This window comes from Toxorhynchites rutilus, chromosome 2 (assembly GCF_029784135.1).
Source record: "Toxorhynchites rutilus septentrionalis strain SRP chromosome 2, ASM2978413v1, whole genome shotgun sequence".
Classification (NCBI taxonomy): Eukaryota; Metazoa; Arthropoda; class Insecta; order Diptera; family Culicidae; genus Toxorhynchites; species Toxorhynchites rutilus.
Genome location: NC_073745.1, coordinates 146,602,123 through 146,619,928, shown reverse-complemented (window position 1 = coordinate 146,619,928; position 17,806 = coordinate 146,602,123). Strand labels below are relative to the sequence as shown.

The following is a 17,806-nucleotide window of genomic DNA, read 5'->3' as shown; positions in this document are numbered from 1 at the left end:
TATATCCTAAGGTGGGCCAACTTGCTAAAATCACTCTTCAGCCATATTGGAAGTCTACTGTGTTTTGTTTGTAAACAAAACACAATACGCTTGTGCCCAAGCTCGCTCGTGATCAGTCTGTCTCTTTCACGCTTCAAGCAAATAATTCCTCTTCTGCTCTCTTCCGTACTGTTTTCATATACCGCTCCCCTACCCAACTTAGTGGCGAAACGGCCTCACCTTAGGATATACTTCTAGGCGCCTTGGTGAAAAGTTGAAGGAATGGTTGTGGTCACGGCTTACAGAGACAAGGCTAGTTCTTTAGCGAGTAAACATTTTTTTTGATGACGTCATCCGAGTCGTCAGTGTAAACAGTCGCCAGTTGTATTTTGTTTTCCGACTTACGCGTAAATGTTCCTGAAATGAAAAATCGAAAATGGTTCAATGCGCTGTGAGCGGGTGTATAAATTATGAAAATGATATTATCGGGCCAAAAAAGACATTCTTTCGCTTTCCGAAAAACCGAGAATTATGTTCTTTGTGGATAAATGTTTTATCAAATTATTCATGGTGTTAAATATAATCAACTATATTATCGACGCACAAACTTACAAAGCACGAAAAATAAAAAATAAGAACACATTGTTTACTTCAACGACTCAGATGACGTCACTAAAAAATGACTGATCCTGAGTAGCTAGCCTTGTCTCTGTAAGCCGTGGGTGGTGGTATGATTTTTTTCCGTTCGTATACACTGTAAATACCAGCCGGGTGACGTCTTTAGAGAACCCCCATTGAACTGACAGGAGCCATCATATCGGGTATCCCACTGACATTTTCCCCTTGTTTTCATATGAATTGGGTATCCCACTGACAGTTCTGCTTGAGATTTTGCGATCCTAGTATCAATCATAGCACCCGGCTGGTAAATACGCTTTATCGATATCTACACTTAGAAAAATCCTCGGTCGAAAACTACCAAATACATTTGGTAATGCAAAATTAGTAGAATGTACAAATTTTTTGTACATATTGTCAACAAACCCGCATCCCTACCAGAGATTAGTATATTTTATTCGATAACATTAGTAAGCTTGGATATTGTCATATCTGAAAACTGGTGAGAGAAGCGCGTATTAACAATTTTCATTGTTCCCATAAGGCAATACGGAGGTATAATAAGGATATAATTCTGATACGTGCATTTTCGGCGAGAAAATGTAGCCGATATTGGGCTTCCGAATCATGGTTCTGCTTGACATATGTGTTTATTAGTACGGTCGAAAATGACTATAGATTGGTAGTATTTACCAAGAAATTCGTTATATTTACTAATTATTTCTCTCAGTGTAGTTATTTTCGTGATGTTTAAAGGTGGCCGTACACTGTTTGCCCGGAGGTCAAATATTTGATATTTTTTGACAGATAAGGTTTGATTTGTACAAACACTATTTTGTTTGCCACTCTTCAATTTTCAACAGTAGTAAACAATATCAAACACCGAACATGGAAAAAAAAATCAACTGAAATATTCAAGGTAACCTAACCATGTACCGACAGGTTCGAAGAACAGACTGAAAAAATATTTTAGGCATCCAATAATTGAATATTTGCTTGTCGTGTTTTGTGTAGAAAATATTTGATCAGTACACGTTGACCAAATTTTATCTGTCAAAAAGAGTCAAATATTTGGCTTTGGTCAAACAGTGTATGAGCACCCTAAGTGAGGGTGCTCATACACTGCGACTTGAGTCCTTTGATGCGTCGTTCGGCGGACATGATTGCAGAGTAAGGATCAAATCTGCAAAACGCAAGACCGCGTAGCTCTCACGGGATAATGAATGTTATTGGAAACACAATTACCTTGTGTAAGGCAATAATGTGCCTTGTATGAGTGATTCAATAGCAGGAACTATAATCGCTACCCGCAGCGAGCTCGTGGATGTTCTCGAACGTTCCAGATGAATTGAACAATGGCGGATCGTAGATCGTAGCACGTGGGTACCAGATGAGCGGAGTTTCGACGCTTATCCGGTTCGAAGGACCTGATGTCGGTAGATCATCAAAGCAGCAGACGAGCCGTTGTCCGTTCGAGCGAAACGGTTCCGAAAAATCATTTACAGCCGGTAGCAGATTACAGCAGGTAGATATATTTCGCTTATTTCCCTCTCTCACTTTCTTTCAGGTCCAATGTTCTTATTATTTCCGGTAAGTATTCGCACTAATTTAACTTCGCTTTATTTAGTCTAACTTAACACTTAACAATTTAATATAACTTCGATATTAGTCGCACAAATTAATTTTCCCATTGAGGTTAACTTGTTCACGAGGTGTTGACAGCAGATGTCTTCGGCTGGAAAGAGGTTCACAGCAGGCGTCGTTGAGTAAAAAAAGAGAGAGAGCTTAGCACGACGTCCTCCTTTTATACCCGTCGTGACGTCATTCGTTCGATATGCGGAAATGATTAAACGTCAACCAAACGCGAGACAAACGCATAATAATAACAAACGCATGTCTGACGAACGAGGGGTTTTTCGTTGTTGTATATTTTTTCAGTCTGTTCTTCGAACCTGTCGGTACATGGTTAGGTTACCTTGGATATTTCAGATGATTTTTTTCCATGTTCTGTGTTTGATATTGTTTACTACTGTTTAAAATTGAAGAGTGGCAAACAAAATAGTGTTTGTACGAATATCAAATCAAACCTTATCTGTCAAAAAATATCAAATATTTGACCTCCGGGCAAACAGTGTACGGCCACCTTGAGATTCACATACACCATCCACACCATCCACGTTGACTCAATTAAGTGCGATTCACATACAACATCCACGTTACGTTCACGTTCCGTCACGTCACGTTACGTCATTTATTCTACCATGCAATTATTATGAAAACATTCACATACACCGGCAACGTAACGACCCGTCAGCATACGTTCAACAAAAACGACCGGCAGGATTTGTAGAAAAGAATAATTGACGGAGAGGAACGGTTCCTTGGATTTTTATCTGGGCTTTGTGTCTGGCTTTTGTTTTGATTTTGGTTGTACAGTAATTTACATCTAAATCAACATTAAGCTAATTGGACAGACCTGTGATGCAACACGTTTAATTGGGCATTTTTACCTCTAATTGGACATTTTTGTAAACATTTAGTTCGGGGCCCAAAATATGAATTTCATAGAAGAATAATGTGCGATTCACATAGAACGTTACGGAGAAGAACGTCTACGTTCCGTCAACGTCTCCACTAATTCACACATACAGTCACTGCTTCCACCAGCCCGTCACTTCATATGTCAAATTTTGATTAATTTAATGTTATTTATGGTGTCGCCACCTACAACAATTTTAAATTGCAGTGCCCTCTTTCGTATCAGCATGCCTAGAATAAGTCCTAAATTTTAAATATTATATGAAAATCATTGAATTAAAATGCTTGAACCCCGTAGTCCGCCCCTTATTCAACAATAATAATATATAGACTATTTCTCTCAGCTAGTCGCGAATGATTTTCACTCCGAAATTTGGAACTAAAAGATATGTTGGCATAAAAAGTACAGTATGTTACTTATAATGCGACATGCCGAGGCACCATTTAGTGTCGCATTGGAGGCGATTTTGACCTGTAATTGGACATTCGCGACTGGTGGCGATTTTCAAAGTAGGGTCATATTTTGGGCCCCGAACTAAATGTTTACAAAAATGTCCAATTAGAGGTAAAAATGCCCAATTAAACGTGTTGCATCACAGGTCTGTCCAATTAGCTTAATGTTGATTTAGATGTAAATTACTGTACAACCAAAATCAAAACAAAAGCCGAGACACAAAGCCCAGATAAAAACCCAAGGAACCGTTCCTCTCCGTCAATTATTCTTTTCTACAAATCCTGCCGGTCGTTTTTGTTGAACGTATGCTGACGGGTCGTTACGTTGCCGGTGTATGTGAATGTTTTCATAATAATTGCATGGTAGAATAAATGACGTAACGTGACGTGACGGAACGTGAACGTAACGTGGATGTTGTATGTGAATCGCACTTAATTGAGTCAACGTGGATGGTGTGGATGGTGTATGTGAATCTCAAGGTGGCCGTACACTGTTTGCCCGGAGGTCAAATATTTGATATTTTTTGACAGATAAGGTTTGATTTGATATTCGTACAAACACTATTTTGTTTGCCACTCTTCAATTTTAAACAGTAGTAAACAATATCAAACACAGAACATGGAAAAAAATCATCTGAAATATCCAAGGTAACCAAACCATGTACCGACAGGTTCGAAGAACAGACTGAAAAAATATACAACAACGAAAAACCCCTCGTTCGTCAGACATGCGTTTGTTATTATTATGCGTTTGTCTCGCGTTTGGTTGACGTTTAATCATTTCCGCATATCGAACGAATGACGTCACGACGGGTATAAAAGGAGGACGTCGTGCTAAGCTCTCTCTCTTTTTTACTCAACGACGCCTGCTGTGAACCTCTTTCCAGCCGAAGACACCTGCTGTCAACACCTCGTGAACAAGTTAACCTCAATGGGAAAATTAATTTGTGCGACTAATATCGAAGTTATATTAAATTGTTAAGTGTTAAGTTAGACTAAATAAAGCGAAGTATAATTAGTGCGAATACTTACCGGAAATAATAAGAACATTGGACCTGAAAGAAAGTGAGAAAGGGAAATAAGCGAAATATATCTACCTGCTGTAATCTGCTACCGGCTGTAAATGATTTTTCGGAACCGTTTCGCTCGAACGGACAACGGCTCGTCTGCTGCTTTGATGATCTACCGACATCAGGTCCTTCGAACCGGATAAGCGTCGAAACTCCGCTCATCTGGTACCCACGTGCTACGATCTACGATCCGCCATTGTTCAATTCATCTGGAACGTTCGAGAACATCCACGAGCTCGCTGCGGGTAGCGATTATAGTTCCTGCTATTGAATCACTCATACAAGGCACATTATTGCCTTACACAAGGTAATTGTGTTTCCAATAACATTCATTATCCCGTGAGAGCTACGCGGTCTTGCGTTTTGCAGATCTGATCCTTACTCTGCAATCATGTCCGCCGAACGACGCATCAAAGGACTCAAGTCGCGCTACAAGAGCTTGAAATCATCCCTCATCCAGATCAAGATCTGCGTCGAAGAGTATCAGGAGGAAAGGGACTCCCTCGAAGTTCCGGTTCGTCTGGAGCACCTTCAGAAGCTGTGGACCGACCTGGATAGCGTCCAAAGTGACCTGGAAATGCTGGACGATGATGCTCTGGATGAACTCTTGAAGGAGCGGATGGCGTTCGAGTCGCTTTTCTATAAGGCAAAGGGGTTTCTTTTGGCCATGAACAAGCAGCCTACTACGTCGATCGCGTCTCTGGCTAGTCATTCTCGCCACCTTCCTGCACAGTCGTCACACATCCGCCTGCCAGACGTCAGACTGCCTACGTTTAGTGGAAATATTGACACGTGGCTCAATTTCCACGACCTTTTTGTGTCACTGGTTCATTCCTCGGCCGATCTCTCGAGCATACAAAAGTTCTACTACCTGCGCTCTTCACTCGCTGGCGATGCACTGAAACTCGGAATCTGCGACGGAATTGCACTCGATGGTCGAGAAATTTGAATCGAACGTGAAGATCCTGAAACAGCTCGGTGAACGCACGGAGTATTGGGATATAATCCTGATCCGCATGCTTAGCATTCGACTAGACCCGACCACGAGGAGAGACTGGGAGGAGCATTCGTCTGCGCTGGACAACGTGTCGTTCCAGGAACTGACCACCTTCATCAAGAGGCGAGTGACAGTATTACAAAATTCCACCCCCTGCTACGCCGAAAAGGCCTACTCAACGGCCAGTAGTCAGTAACAACGCTTCTCAGCAGTCAACCAACAGCGGTCGAAACTGCGCCGTCTGCCTCGATCATCATCCGGTCTACCTTTGCCCTGCCTTTTCGAAGCTGGATCTGGAGGGAAAGGAGAAACACGTTCGTCGCCTGCAGCTTTGCAGGAACTGCCTTCGAAAGGGTCATCAGGTGCGGGACTGTCCATCTTCCAGCTCTTGTCGAAGATGCAGAGGACGTCATCACACTCAACTCTGCTCGGGGGAAAACGTAGTCGCTGTGCACTCCAGGGCTACAGAATCCGAACAAGCGAGATCGGTCCCCACTCCAGCGGCTGAACATCAAACACCGAAATCTTGTATCAGCGCATCTCTCAATTATACGCCTAACTGCGCTCCATCTGAGAGTCGTCACAAGAACGTCCTACTCGCTACTGCTATTGTAACCTTGGTCGATGCCAACGGGGCAGCTCATCTCGCTCGGGCTCTTCTGGATTCTGGGAGCGAATGCTGTTTCGTAACGGAGTCGTTCTCGCAGTCGATCAAGGCACCACGTCAAAAGATCTCACTGCCAATCTCGGGGATTGGGCAGTCATCAACCTACGCGCGCTACAAAATCGTGTCCACCATACGTTCCAGAACGAGTGAATACTCCGCCACCGTGGAATTAGTGGTACTTCCGAAGGTCACAATTGATCTTCCATCGTCATCCATAGATCCCTCTGCATGGAAGATCCCTCCTGGAATTCAGTTGGCCGATCCGACTTTCTACCGCTCTCATCCGATCGACTTGATTCTGGGCGCGGAAATCTTTTTTGACCTCTTCACGGTGGATGGTCGAATCCAACTCGGAGACTCGTCGCCATTCCTCGTCAACTCCGTACTTGGTTGGGTGTTGTCCGGGAAAATCTCGAACGGAACCCCAACCACTCCGATCGTCGCCAACGTAGCCAACGTCACAACGGTCACTGAACTACAGCATCAGATGGAGCGATTTTGGACCATCGAGGAAGGCAATCGTGCTATTCGGTGGAAGAAACAGCATGCGAGAACCATTTTCGCTAAACTGTAGCTCGCAACCTGGACGGCAGGTACATCGTTCGCCTACCACTACAAAGCAACGTACTCGAGCAGCTTGGTGATAATCGTTCCAACGCTATTCGTCGGTTTCGGATGCTCGAGAGTCGTCTGAATCGCCAACCCGATATCGCTGATCAATACACTGACTTCATGAACGAGTACCAGTCACTTGGACACATGCGACGCGTCACGGACTACCAGACACCGCCTGAAAACTGCTATCATCTCCCGCACCACGCAGTCATTCGGGAAGAGAGTACGACCACGAAACTTCGGGTCGTATTTGACGCATCGGCTAAGACTTCCAACGGCCCATCTCTGAATGACGCCCTCCTGGTCGGTCCGATCGTGCAGGAGGACCTCCGAAGCATTATCATGCGCTCGAGGCGAAACAAGGTAATGCTAATTGCTGACATTAAGCAAATGTTCCGCCAGATCCTGGTGGACCCACGAGACACGCCGTTACAGCGCATCGTCTGGCGTTCTACACCGGACGCACCTCTAGACACCTTCGAACTACAAACGGTTACCTACGGCACCGCGAGCGCTCCCTTTCTAGCGACGAGAGTTCTTCAGCAGATTGCAGACGACGAACAAAACAACTTTCCCAAGGCAGCAGAGGTTCTACGAAAGGACTTTTATGTCGACGACCTGTTCTCGGGAGCCAACAGCGTAGAGGAAACCATCGAACTCCGAGAACAACTTGAAGCGCTCCTGTCGAGATGCGGATTCCAACTCCGCAAGTGGGCCTCCAACGAACAAGCTGTTTTGGAAGGAGTAGCTGAAGACAACCTTGCCCTGAAGCCCACCGTAGAACTCGACGACGGCCAATGCATCAAAACGTTAGGATTGCACTGGGAACCAGCCAACGATTTTCTACTGTACCGTATTCAGATTCTCACCGATTCCACTCCACTCACTAAACGCATCGCTCTGTCGCAAATCGCTCGTTTGTTTGACCCACTCGGCCTGGTGGGTCCAGTGGTAACATTTGCCAAGGTCTTTATGCAGACACTGTGGACGCTTCTGACCGACGAAGGCAAATCGTGGGGCTGGGACGACCAACTGCCGTCGATGTTCGTCTCACGCTGGGGATTGTACCTCTCCGAACTTCCTCGCTTGAATGAGCTTCGAATCGAACGCTACATTTTATGCTCGAACCCAACGCTCACTCAACTCCACTTTTTCTCCAATGCAAGCAAACAAGCGTACGGCGCTTGCTGTTACGTCAGGTCTATCGACTCTACAGGCGCGATCAAAGTGGCGCTACTAACCTCTAAATCAAAAGTAGCTCCACTCAAGCAACAATCCATACCTCGACTAGAGCTCTGCGGAGCTCTTCTCTCCGCCCAACTGTACCAAAAGGTGACGTCATCCCTCCAACTACCCGCCGAAGCTTACTTTTGGGTGGACTCAACAACCGTGCTCTGCTGGCTCCAAAGTACACCGTCAACGTGGACCACCTTCGTTGCGAATCGTGTGTCCAAAATCCAACTAGCAACCGAACACTGCAACTGGAACCACGTAACCGGACTGGACAATCCTGCTGACTGTCTCTCTCGCGGCTGTTCTGCAGAGAGTCTACTCGAAAACGACATCTGGTGGAATGGGCCACGATGGCTGCGACTCGATGAAGCAGCTTGGCCTGCTCGACGCACAAACAACGTCTCCAACTCGGAAGAGATACAGGAAGTAATAAAAACCACAGCAGTCGCTTCGCGTGTGGTCACCGAACCTAGCTTCATAGATGAAATCGTGGAAAAATTCTCCAGCTACACACGCTTGGTACGAGTTGTGGCCTACTGTCATCGTTTTCTGCTGAATCGCGTTCACAACTACAAGCTGACAATCAACACCAACAACCAAACTTCGGAAATTAATCCCCTCAGTAGGGACGAAATACGAAACGCGGAAGCTGCTTTGATCAGACTCGTTCAGCAGCAAGAGTTTCCCGACGAGTGGAAAAGGCTTCAGCAGTCACAACCCGTTAGACCTAAGTCTCGTCTTCGGTGGTTCGCTCCATTCATGTCTCCGCAACGGCTAATCAGGATTGGTGGGCGTCTCGCTCACGCCTCACAGCCTTACGACAATAAGCATCAGATTTTGCTACCTGGCTCGCATCCTCTCTCGGCTCTTCTGGTTCGCAGTTTACACTTGAAACAACTGCACGCTGCTCCACAACTTCTGCTTACAATTTTACGCCTGCGGTACTGGATCACAGGGGCCAGAAGTCTAGCAAAAGTAGTCGTCCACCAGTGCATCATCTGTTTCAAAGCCCGCCCGAAGCTTGTGGAACAATTCATGGGCGAACTACCAGCCGCACGAGTAACCGCCAACCGACCTTTCTCCACTACGGGAGTGGACTACTGGGGTCCAATAACGCTTCAACCACCCTACCGTCGAGCAGCCCCAAGCAAAGCGTACATCGCTGTATTTGTGTGCTTTTCCACACGCGCTGTGCACATAGAGCTCGTCACCGACCTCAGCACAGCAAAATTTATTCAGGCTCTACGTCGCTTCGTTTCTCGTCGAGGTCTGTGCGCGGAGATTTACAGCGACAACGGCCGTAACATCCTCGGAGCGGACAACGAAATACAACGACTTGTGCGAAACCAGCAACACCGTCAAGCAGTCGCCCAGGAGTGTGCCAGCAACGGAATTGTTTGGCATTTCAATCCGCCTAAAGCATCGCATTTCGGTGGCCTGTGGGAGGCCGCTATTCGATCCGCACAAAAACACTTCACTCGCGCTCTGGGAACTCATCGCTTGGCTTTTGACGAGATGCTTACGCTACTCGCGCAAATTGAATGCTGCCTTAACTCTCGTCCCATCGTTCCCATCAGCGACGATCCGTCCGACATGGAACCGCTAACACCGGGCCACTTCCTTGTTGGGTCCGCTCTAAAGGCCGTGCCAGATTCGGATGTATCTGAAATTCCTCTAAACCGCTTGACGCAGTGGCAGCAAACCCAGAAACTACTGCAGAACATCTGGAAAACGTGGCACTCCGAATATTTGTCGACACTTCAAGCGAGAACAAAGTGGTGCCGTCCTCCAGTCACAATCAGCAAGGATCAGCTCGTTCTTCTAAAGGATGAAAATTGTCCTCCGATGGTATGGCCAACAGCAAGAATCATCGAAGTACATCCAGGCGCCGACAACATCATCCGTGTGGTCATCGTTCAATACCTGTCCAATTATATTTATTTGTAAAAACCCTCTACCGGGGTCTTATTTTCATGTTGCCGAGTTACTGGTCATCGTCATCGCTCGCAATCAAAACAACATCGCCTGACGTCTATCGAGTCACAGCCGCTCTCATCATCATCGAAGGAGCCATCATCAGCAATGTTCGTTCATCGTTTAACTGTCAGAATGGACGATTCTGAAGGGGCCAGTATGTTCGTGACAACACGAAGGAGCGCCAACTATCTGTGGATGGAGGAACTACAACAACGAAAAACCCCTCGTTCGTCAGACATGCGTTTGTTATTATTATGCGTTTGTCTCGCGTTTGGTTGACGTTTAATCATTTCCGCATATCGAACGAATGACGTCACGACGGGTATAAAAGGAGGACGTCGTGCTAAGCTCTCTCTCTTTTTTTTACTCAACGACGCCTGCTGTCAACCTCTTTCCAGCCGAAGACACCTGCTGTCAACACCTCGTGAACAAGTTAACCTCAATGGGAAAATTAATTTGTGCGACTAATATAGAAGTTATATTAAATTGTTAAGTGTTAAGTTAGACTAAATAAAGCGAAGTTAAATTAGTGCGAATACTTACCGGAAATAATAAGAACATTGGACCTGAAAGAAAGTGAGAAAGGGAAATAAGCGAAATATATCTACCTGCTGTAATCTGCTACCGGCTGTAAATGATTTTTCGGAACCGTTTCGCTCGAACAGACAAGGGTTGTCTGCTGCTTTGATGATCTACCGACATATAATTACACTGTCTTTCGTTCATTTCAATCTCTTTGAATCGTGTTTTATTCATTCATTGACAAAATCCGCGATGACATCATTGAGCTTCGTTTACTAGTTCAGGGGCGCCGAAGATAATACACTGAAGTCACTTTTTACGCGGGTTTTTTTATACGCGGTTTTTGGAATTTACGCGGTTTTTTTACGCGGATTTTGGAATTTACGCGGTTTTTTTTACGCGGATTTAGAAATTTACGTTTTTCTTACGCGGCACGCATCAACCTCGTAAAATTCAATATGTTAATTTATGTTACTTTTCGCGAAATAATTTAGTATTGTATCACTGATTAGTAGCTGAAGAATAAAAGAAGATACAGACCAGCGAACATTAAATCGCATAACAAGCGTATATATAACATCATATGCCCTAAATTTTGGTTGGCATATAATGCGCCTAACTGGCATATGCATGCAAAAGTGGAGGCCATATACATACATGGCAAATGCTTACCGAATTTGTTTGGATGAATATGCAACCTTGACCGGCTATAATAGCGATTATTTTGGAATTGAATTGCGATCTAATATGAATATATTCATGAATTGTCAAAGCACCAAATACGACTTTTGCCATACCTATATACGATTTATTACAGACATAGAAAAAAACAAATGGCGCAAAATATTTTCGTGAAATGTTTATTACAACCTCACGAACCGCCATTTTTATATATGAGTATTTATGTTCGTAGAAATAATAATTGTTTGATTGACTCGTGCTGGGAGTGGAATATGAATGTTTAACATGCCACAGATAAATGTTTGGTGAAAACTGCTCCGATGTGGGTTCGAACTCCATTCGTCTGGATTATCATCCACCAGCTACCTCGTGCGGCTATCTGAAATTTAATTCAACAGCGGTTAAAACTTTCGAGTGCATCAGCATTTCAATGACATTTCAATATGATGTAATATGTGCTTTATTAGTATTTGATATGATTTACTGTTTCATGATTTTCTTCAGCATGCAACACGATTTACTACAGTACTGAATCAATTTAAATTATACGCTTATACGACACACAAACTGCATCAGCGTAATATACGCATATGATGCGGATTAAATATATTTTTTTTAAATTTTGCTGCCTAGCAAACATTAAATCGTATAATTTTGCACGTGCCAAGTCTTACAAGAAATCCGAATAAATCATAATCGCATATAATATCAATCAAAGTATGTGTCGTGTATATTTGAAACCGCATAAAATGCAAAAACTCGATTTTATATACCATTATCAAATTAAGTCGCAATTCGGTATAATAAACATCAGTTTTATGATGTACATTGTCGTAAAATATATTTAATCCGCATCATATGCGTATATTACGCTGATGCAGTTTGTGTGTCGTATAAGCTTATAATTTAAATCGATTCAGCACTGTAGTAAATCGTGTTGCATGCTGAAGAAAATCATGAAACAGTAAATCATATTAGATCTTAATAAAGAACATATTACATCATATCGAAATGTCAATGAAATGCTGATGCACTCGAAAGTTTCAAGCGCTGTTGAATTAAATTTCAGATAGCCGCACGACATAGCTGGTGGATGATAATCCAGACGACTGGAGTTCGAACCCATATCGGAGCAGTTTTCACTAAAAATCAATCTGTGTCATTTCAAACATTCATATTCCACGCCCAACACAAGTCAATCAAACAATTATTATTTCTACAAACATAAATACTCATATATATAAATGGCGATTCGTGAGGCTATAATAAACATTTCACGAACATATTTTGCGCCATTTGTTTTTTTTTCTATGTCTGTAATAAATCGAATATGAGTATGGCAAAAGTCGTATTAGGTGCTTTGACAATTCATGAATATATTCACATTAGATCGCAATTCAATACAACATAATCGCTATTATAGCCGGTCAAAGTTGCATATTCATCCAAACAAATTCGGTAAGCAATTGCCATGTATGTATATGGCCTCCACTTTTGCATACATATGCCAGTTAGGCGCATTATATGCCAACCAAATTTTAGGGCATATGATGTTATATATACGCTTGTTATAAGATTTAATGTTTGCTGGGTGGGTACCCAGCAAACATTAAATCTTATAACAAGCGGTTGTCGTAAAAAATATATATTTAATCCGCATCATATGCGTATATTACGCTGATGCAGTTATTATTATTTCTACAAACATAAATACTCATATTTAAAAATGGCGATTCGTGAGGCTATAATAAACATTTCACGAAAATATTTTGCGCCATTTGTTTTTTTTCTATGTCTGTAATAAATCATATATGAGTATGGCAAAAGTCGTATTTGGTGCTTTGACAATTCATGAATGTATTCATATTAGATCGCAATTCAATTTCAACATAATCGCTATTATAGCCGATCAAAGTTGCATATTCATCCAAACAAATTCGGTAGGCATATGCCATGTATGTATATGGCCTCCACTTTTGCATGCATATGCCAGTTAGGCGCATTATATGCCAACCAAATTTTAGGGCATATGATGTTATACATACGCTTGTTATGCGATTTAATGTTTGCTGGGTATGTTGAAATTGAATTGCGATCTAATATGAATATATTCATGAATTGTCAACGCACCTAAAGGGTGTGTCACATCAAATTGCATCACGGAAAAAACGCTGTAGAAATTTAATTTTTAGGAATTATATCTTCAGCTTTCGCTTATAATCAGATAAGCGTGTATAGATCACGTTGGCCATGCTTCACTGTCAATTTTTCGTAAATTTGGAAAAAATGTCGTCGAACGAAAAAGAGCGTCGTGAATTAATCCTGTGCACTCATTTCGAGAATCCAGAGTTGTCACATCGGGACATCGGTAAGATGCTGGGAATCGTCCAATCCACGGTCAGCAGAGTACTAAAACGATATTTCGAAAACCTAACCATCGACCGGAAGGTGAAGAACGGCAAAAATGGATGCTCCGTCAGTGAAAAAGATCACAAGCGCGTAGTTAAGCAGTTTAGACGTGATCCGAGAAGTTCGGTCCGGGATGTCGCCAATAAGCTGAATTTGTCAAGTTCATTCGTCCAGCGGACCAAGCAGCGGGAGGGCCTGCGTACATACAAGGTTCAGAAGGCTCCTAACCGCGACGAAAGGCAAAACATGGTGGGGAAGACGCGAGCCCGGAAGCTGTACACCGAAATGCTGACGAAGCCGCATTGCCTGGTAATGGACGACGAAACCTACGTCAAAGCGGACTTTCGTCAGCTGCCGGGCCTGTTGTTCTTCTCCGCAGAGGACAAATTCAGCGTTCCGGAGGAGATTCGCAAGCAGAAACTATCCAAGTTTGCCAAAAAGTACATGGTGTGGCAAGCGATCTGCTCTTGCGGAAAGCAGAGCACCCCCTTCGTGATGACCGGCACGCTAAACGGGCAGGTTTACCTTAAGGAGTGCCTACAGAAGCGCTTACTACCACTATTGAAGCAGCACGAGGGCCCGACCATCTTCTGGCCGGATCTCGCTTCGTGCCACTATTCAAAGGACGTGTTGGAGTGGTACGGAGCCAACGGGGTCACCTTCGTGCCAAAGGAAATGAACCCGCCCAACGCGCCGGAGCTTCGCCCAATAGAGAAATATTGGGCGATTATGAAGCAGGCCCTCCGGAAGAACCCAAAAGTTGTCAAATCGGAGGACTTCAAGAGAAAATGGATTTCGGTTCAAAAAAAACGACAACCTGACGTTGTACAGAACCTTATGGACGGGGTAAAGAGGAAGGTGCAAGCATACGGGCTTGGGCTCGAAGTATGAATAAAAAGAAAATGCCAAAAGTTGTTTAATAGTTTTTATTTTACTGTCTAAAATTTTCAAAAGGATCGGTCTACTGGGCGAATTTCTACAGCGTTTTTTCCGTGATGCAATTTGATGTGACACACCCTTTAATACGACTTTACACGATACATACTTTGATTGATATTATATGCGATTATGATTTATTCTGATTTCTTGTAAGACTTTAGGTGGCCGTACATTGTTTGCCCGGAGGTCAAATATTTGATATTTTTTGACAGATAAGGTTTGATTTGATATTTGTACAAACACTATTTTGTTTGCCACTCTTCAATTTTAAACAGTAGTAAACAATATCAAACACCGAACATGGAAAAAATTAACTGAAATATTCAAGGAAACCTAACCATGTACCGACAGGTTCGAAGAACAGACTGACAAAATATTTTAGGCATCCAATAATTGAATATTTGCTTGTCGTGTTTTGTGTAGAATATATTTGATCAGTACACGTTGACCAAATTTTATCTGTCAAAAAGAGTCAAATATTTGGCTTCGGTCAAACAGTGTATGAGCACCCTTAGTACGTGTAAAATTATAAGATTCCCAGCAAACATTAAGTCGTATGAATAGCTATAATTGGAGGCGATATACATACAACCAAGACACATTTGTATGATAAATGATGCAGATAACTAGCATATACACACAAAAGTGGAGGCGATATACGTATATGCCATATTTTGTACGCATATAAAGCCGTATATAACGATATGCGATGCTTTTTGGACTGATATGCGATTTGATACGACAACGTTACCACTCAATCCATCGATGACATGGAAAATCGTGTTTTTGCATTTTTTGCGATTTTAGATATATATGATCGATATTTTGATTGATATTTTATGCGATTATAATTTGATACGAAATTATATGTGACTTATCATGTGCAAAGTTATACGATTTAATGTTTGCTGGGTTTAATGTTTGCTGGGAGATAGCAGGATTGTAGCATGCAAAAAAAATCAAGTAATCAGTTGTTAGAATATGGGTTACATTTTAAATTAATAATTCACTGTTTGTTAGATTTTTACACGGATTTTGAAAATTACCCGGTTTATTTTTAACGGATTTTGGAATTTGCGCGGTTTTGTTTTACGCGGATTTTAGAATTCACGCGGTTTTCTTTTACGCGGTTTTCTTTTACGCGGTTTTTGTTTACGCGGCACGTATCCCCCGTGTAAAAAGCGAGTCCAGTGTAATTGGTTTTCAGGCGGAATGAACATATTAGGCTGTCAAAAAAGTCCTGCGATATTTTTTTTTTTAATTTTCATTTGTTCATAAAATTAGTTACAATCATCTGTTTTATGTCAAATATGCGCCGTTTTGTTCGATGACTTGTTCCCAACGAGATGCCAACTTCATAATACCCCTGTTATAGAAGCTCGCAAAAAACTCGGATAGCCAATTTTCACAGGCCTCTTTTGTGGCTAACTTCTGACTACCTAGCTCGTTCGCCATGGACAAAAACAGGTGGTAGTCACTTGGTGCAAGGTCCGGACTATACGACGGATGCAAAAGAACCTCCCATCCGAGCTCCCGGAGCTTCTGGCGCGTCACCAAAGAAGTGTGTGGCCTGGCGTTGTCCTGATGGAAGACAAGGCGGCCTCTGTTTATCAAAGATGGCCTCTTCTTCATGAGTGCTACCTTCAAGCGGTCCAGTTGTTGGCAGTACAGGTCCGAATTGAGCGTTTGGCCATAGGGAAGCAGCTCATAATAGATTATTCCTTGACAATCCCACCAAACACACAGCCCATACATCGAGCTTCTTTGTGATTCCAAGTTGAAACCATCGTTGTGCGGTGGAAATGGAAACTGTATCGGGTCCAGAAACTGCACAAATTTTATTGGCAGCTTGAGATGCATTTTTGCCTTTGTCATAGTAGTACTGTAAAATATGTCGGATTTTCTCTTTATTTTGCTCCATATTTGCGACACTATAACTCACGAACGACTTAACCAAACAAAACACTGTCAAAGACTATATTATAGCCTTTCCTTTCCAATACCTTTCCAACAAGCTACAGTATGACTCGATACAATGAATACAACTAGAACTACGCGCTTACAACGACACCTCGCGGAAATACCGCAGGACTTTTTTGACAGCCTAATATTTTTGAAATCAAAATTATGAATGAAATTTAACTTCTCTATATCAAATTAGTATTCTATTTAAATGAAAACCCCTTTTCTTCACAGTTAGTAGAAGAATCTTATAAGAAATTTGGGTTTAAAGACAACTTTATATTATAATGAATAGTTTCAGTAAAAATATCGAAAATGTATACTGCCCAAATAAGCATGGTTGACGTAAGCGCCAACTGTGTTTTCCTATTGAATTAAAATGACAAAAATCATATAACCCCTCCGGGTCACTTTTGACTGTTAATATTTATTGAATAGAGACAGATTAATCAATATAAATTGTTTCTACCCTCGATTATACAGCTAAAAACAAGAAAAAAGCATGTTACATCACTGAGTGGTGTTGGTGGTTACGTCACCTATGCAATCATGGGGAGTATAGGCAAATGGTTAAATAAGAGTCAGGAATACGTGTTTCAAGTAATTATATAACATGATGTGAAAATTTTCATTAAAATTTTAACTTTTTAAAACAGACTTCGTGTCTGTCCGAAGGATCGAAGCCATTTTCGTTCCGGATGGTCACATACCTCGGGAACCGATGAAATGATAATTTGTGGGATATGTTTTTATAATTCGAGTTGGACTCGAGCACCACACATCGAGCCATCGAGTTGTTTGAAAATGAATATATTTTATATATATTGCTTTGCTGTCGAGCCGCCATAAGAAGACCAGTTTCAAAAAGCAGCACAGAAACAACACATCCTGGGTACTAGTTTTGTTATTTTAACTTTAATGGTTCACTCTATCTATCCTCTATCTCACATATTATTATATTATATTATATATATTATATTATCTCATATATTATTTTCAAAAAAAAAGTAGCAAAACATTTAATCAAGACAATTGCTTTGTTGGTAGAGGACAGCCAATACAATCTGATTATGGCGAAGGGTACTGCAAAAGCCACATGGGAAGCGTTGCAGAGTTATCATCAAAAGGCAACACTAAGGCTAGGCG

General features: G+C 42.3%; 1 protein-coding gene across 1 annotated transcript; it reads left to right on the top strand.

Annotated features, from left to right (window-relative positions):
- The first annotated feature begins 5,674 nt into the window (after nucleotides 1-5,674).
- LOC129766215 (uncharacterized) lies at nucleotides 5,675-10,117 on the top strand. Its single transcript, XM_055766727.1, has 3 exons — nucleotides 5,675-5,778; nucleotides 5,825-6,837; nucleotides 6,897-10,117. Exons 1-3 carry the CDS (start codon nucleotides 5,675-5,677, stop codon nucleotides 10,115-10,117), a joined length of 4,338 nt encoding a protein of 1,445 aa, XP_055622702.1.
- Nucleotides 10,118-17,806: the final 7,689 nt, after the last annotated feature.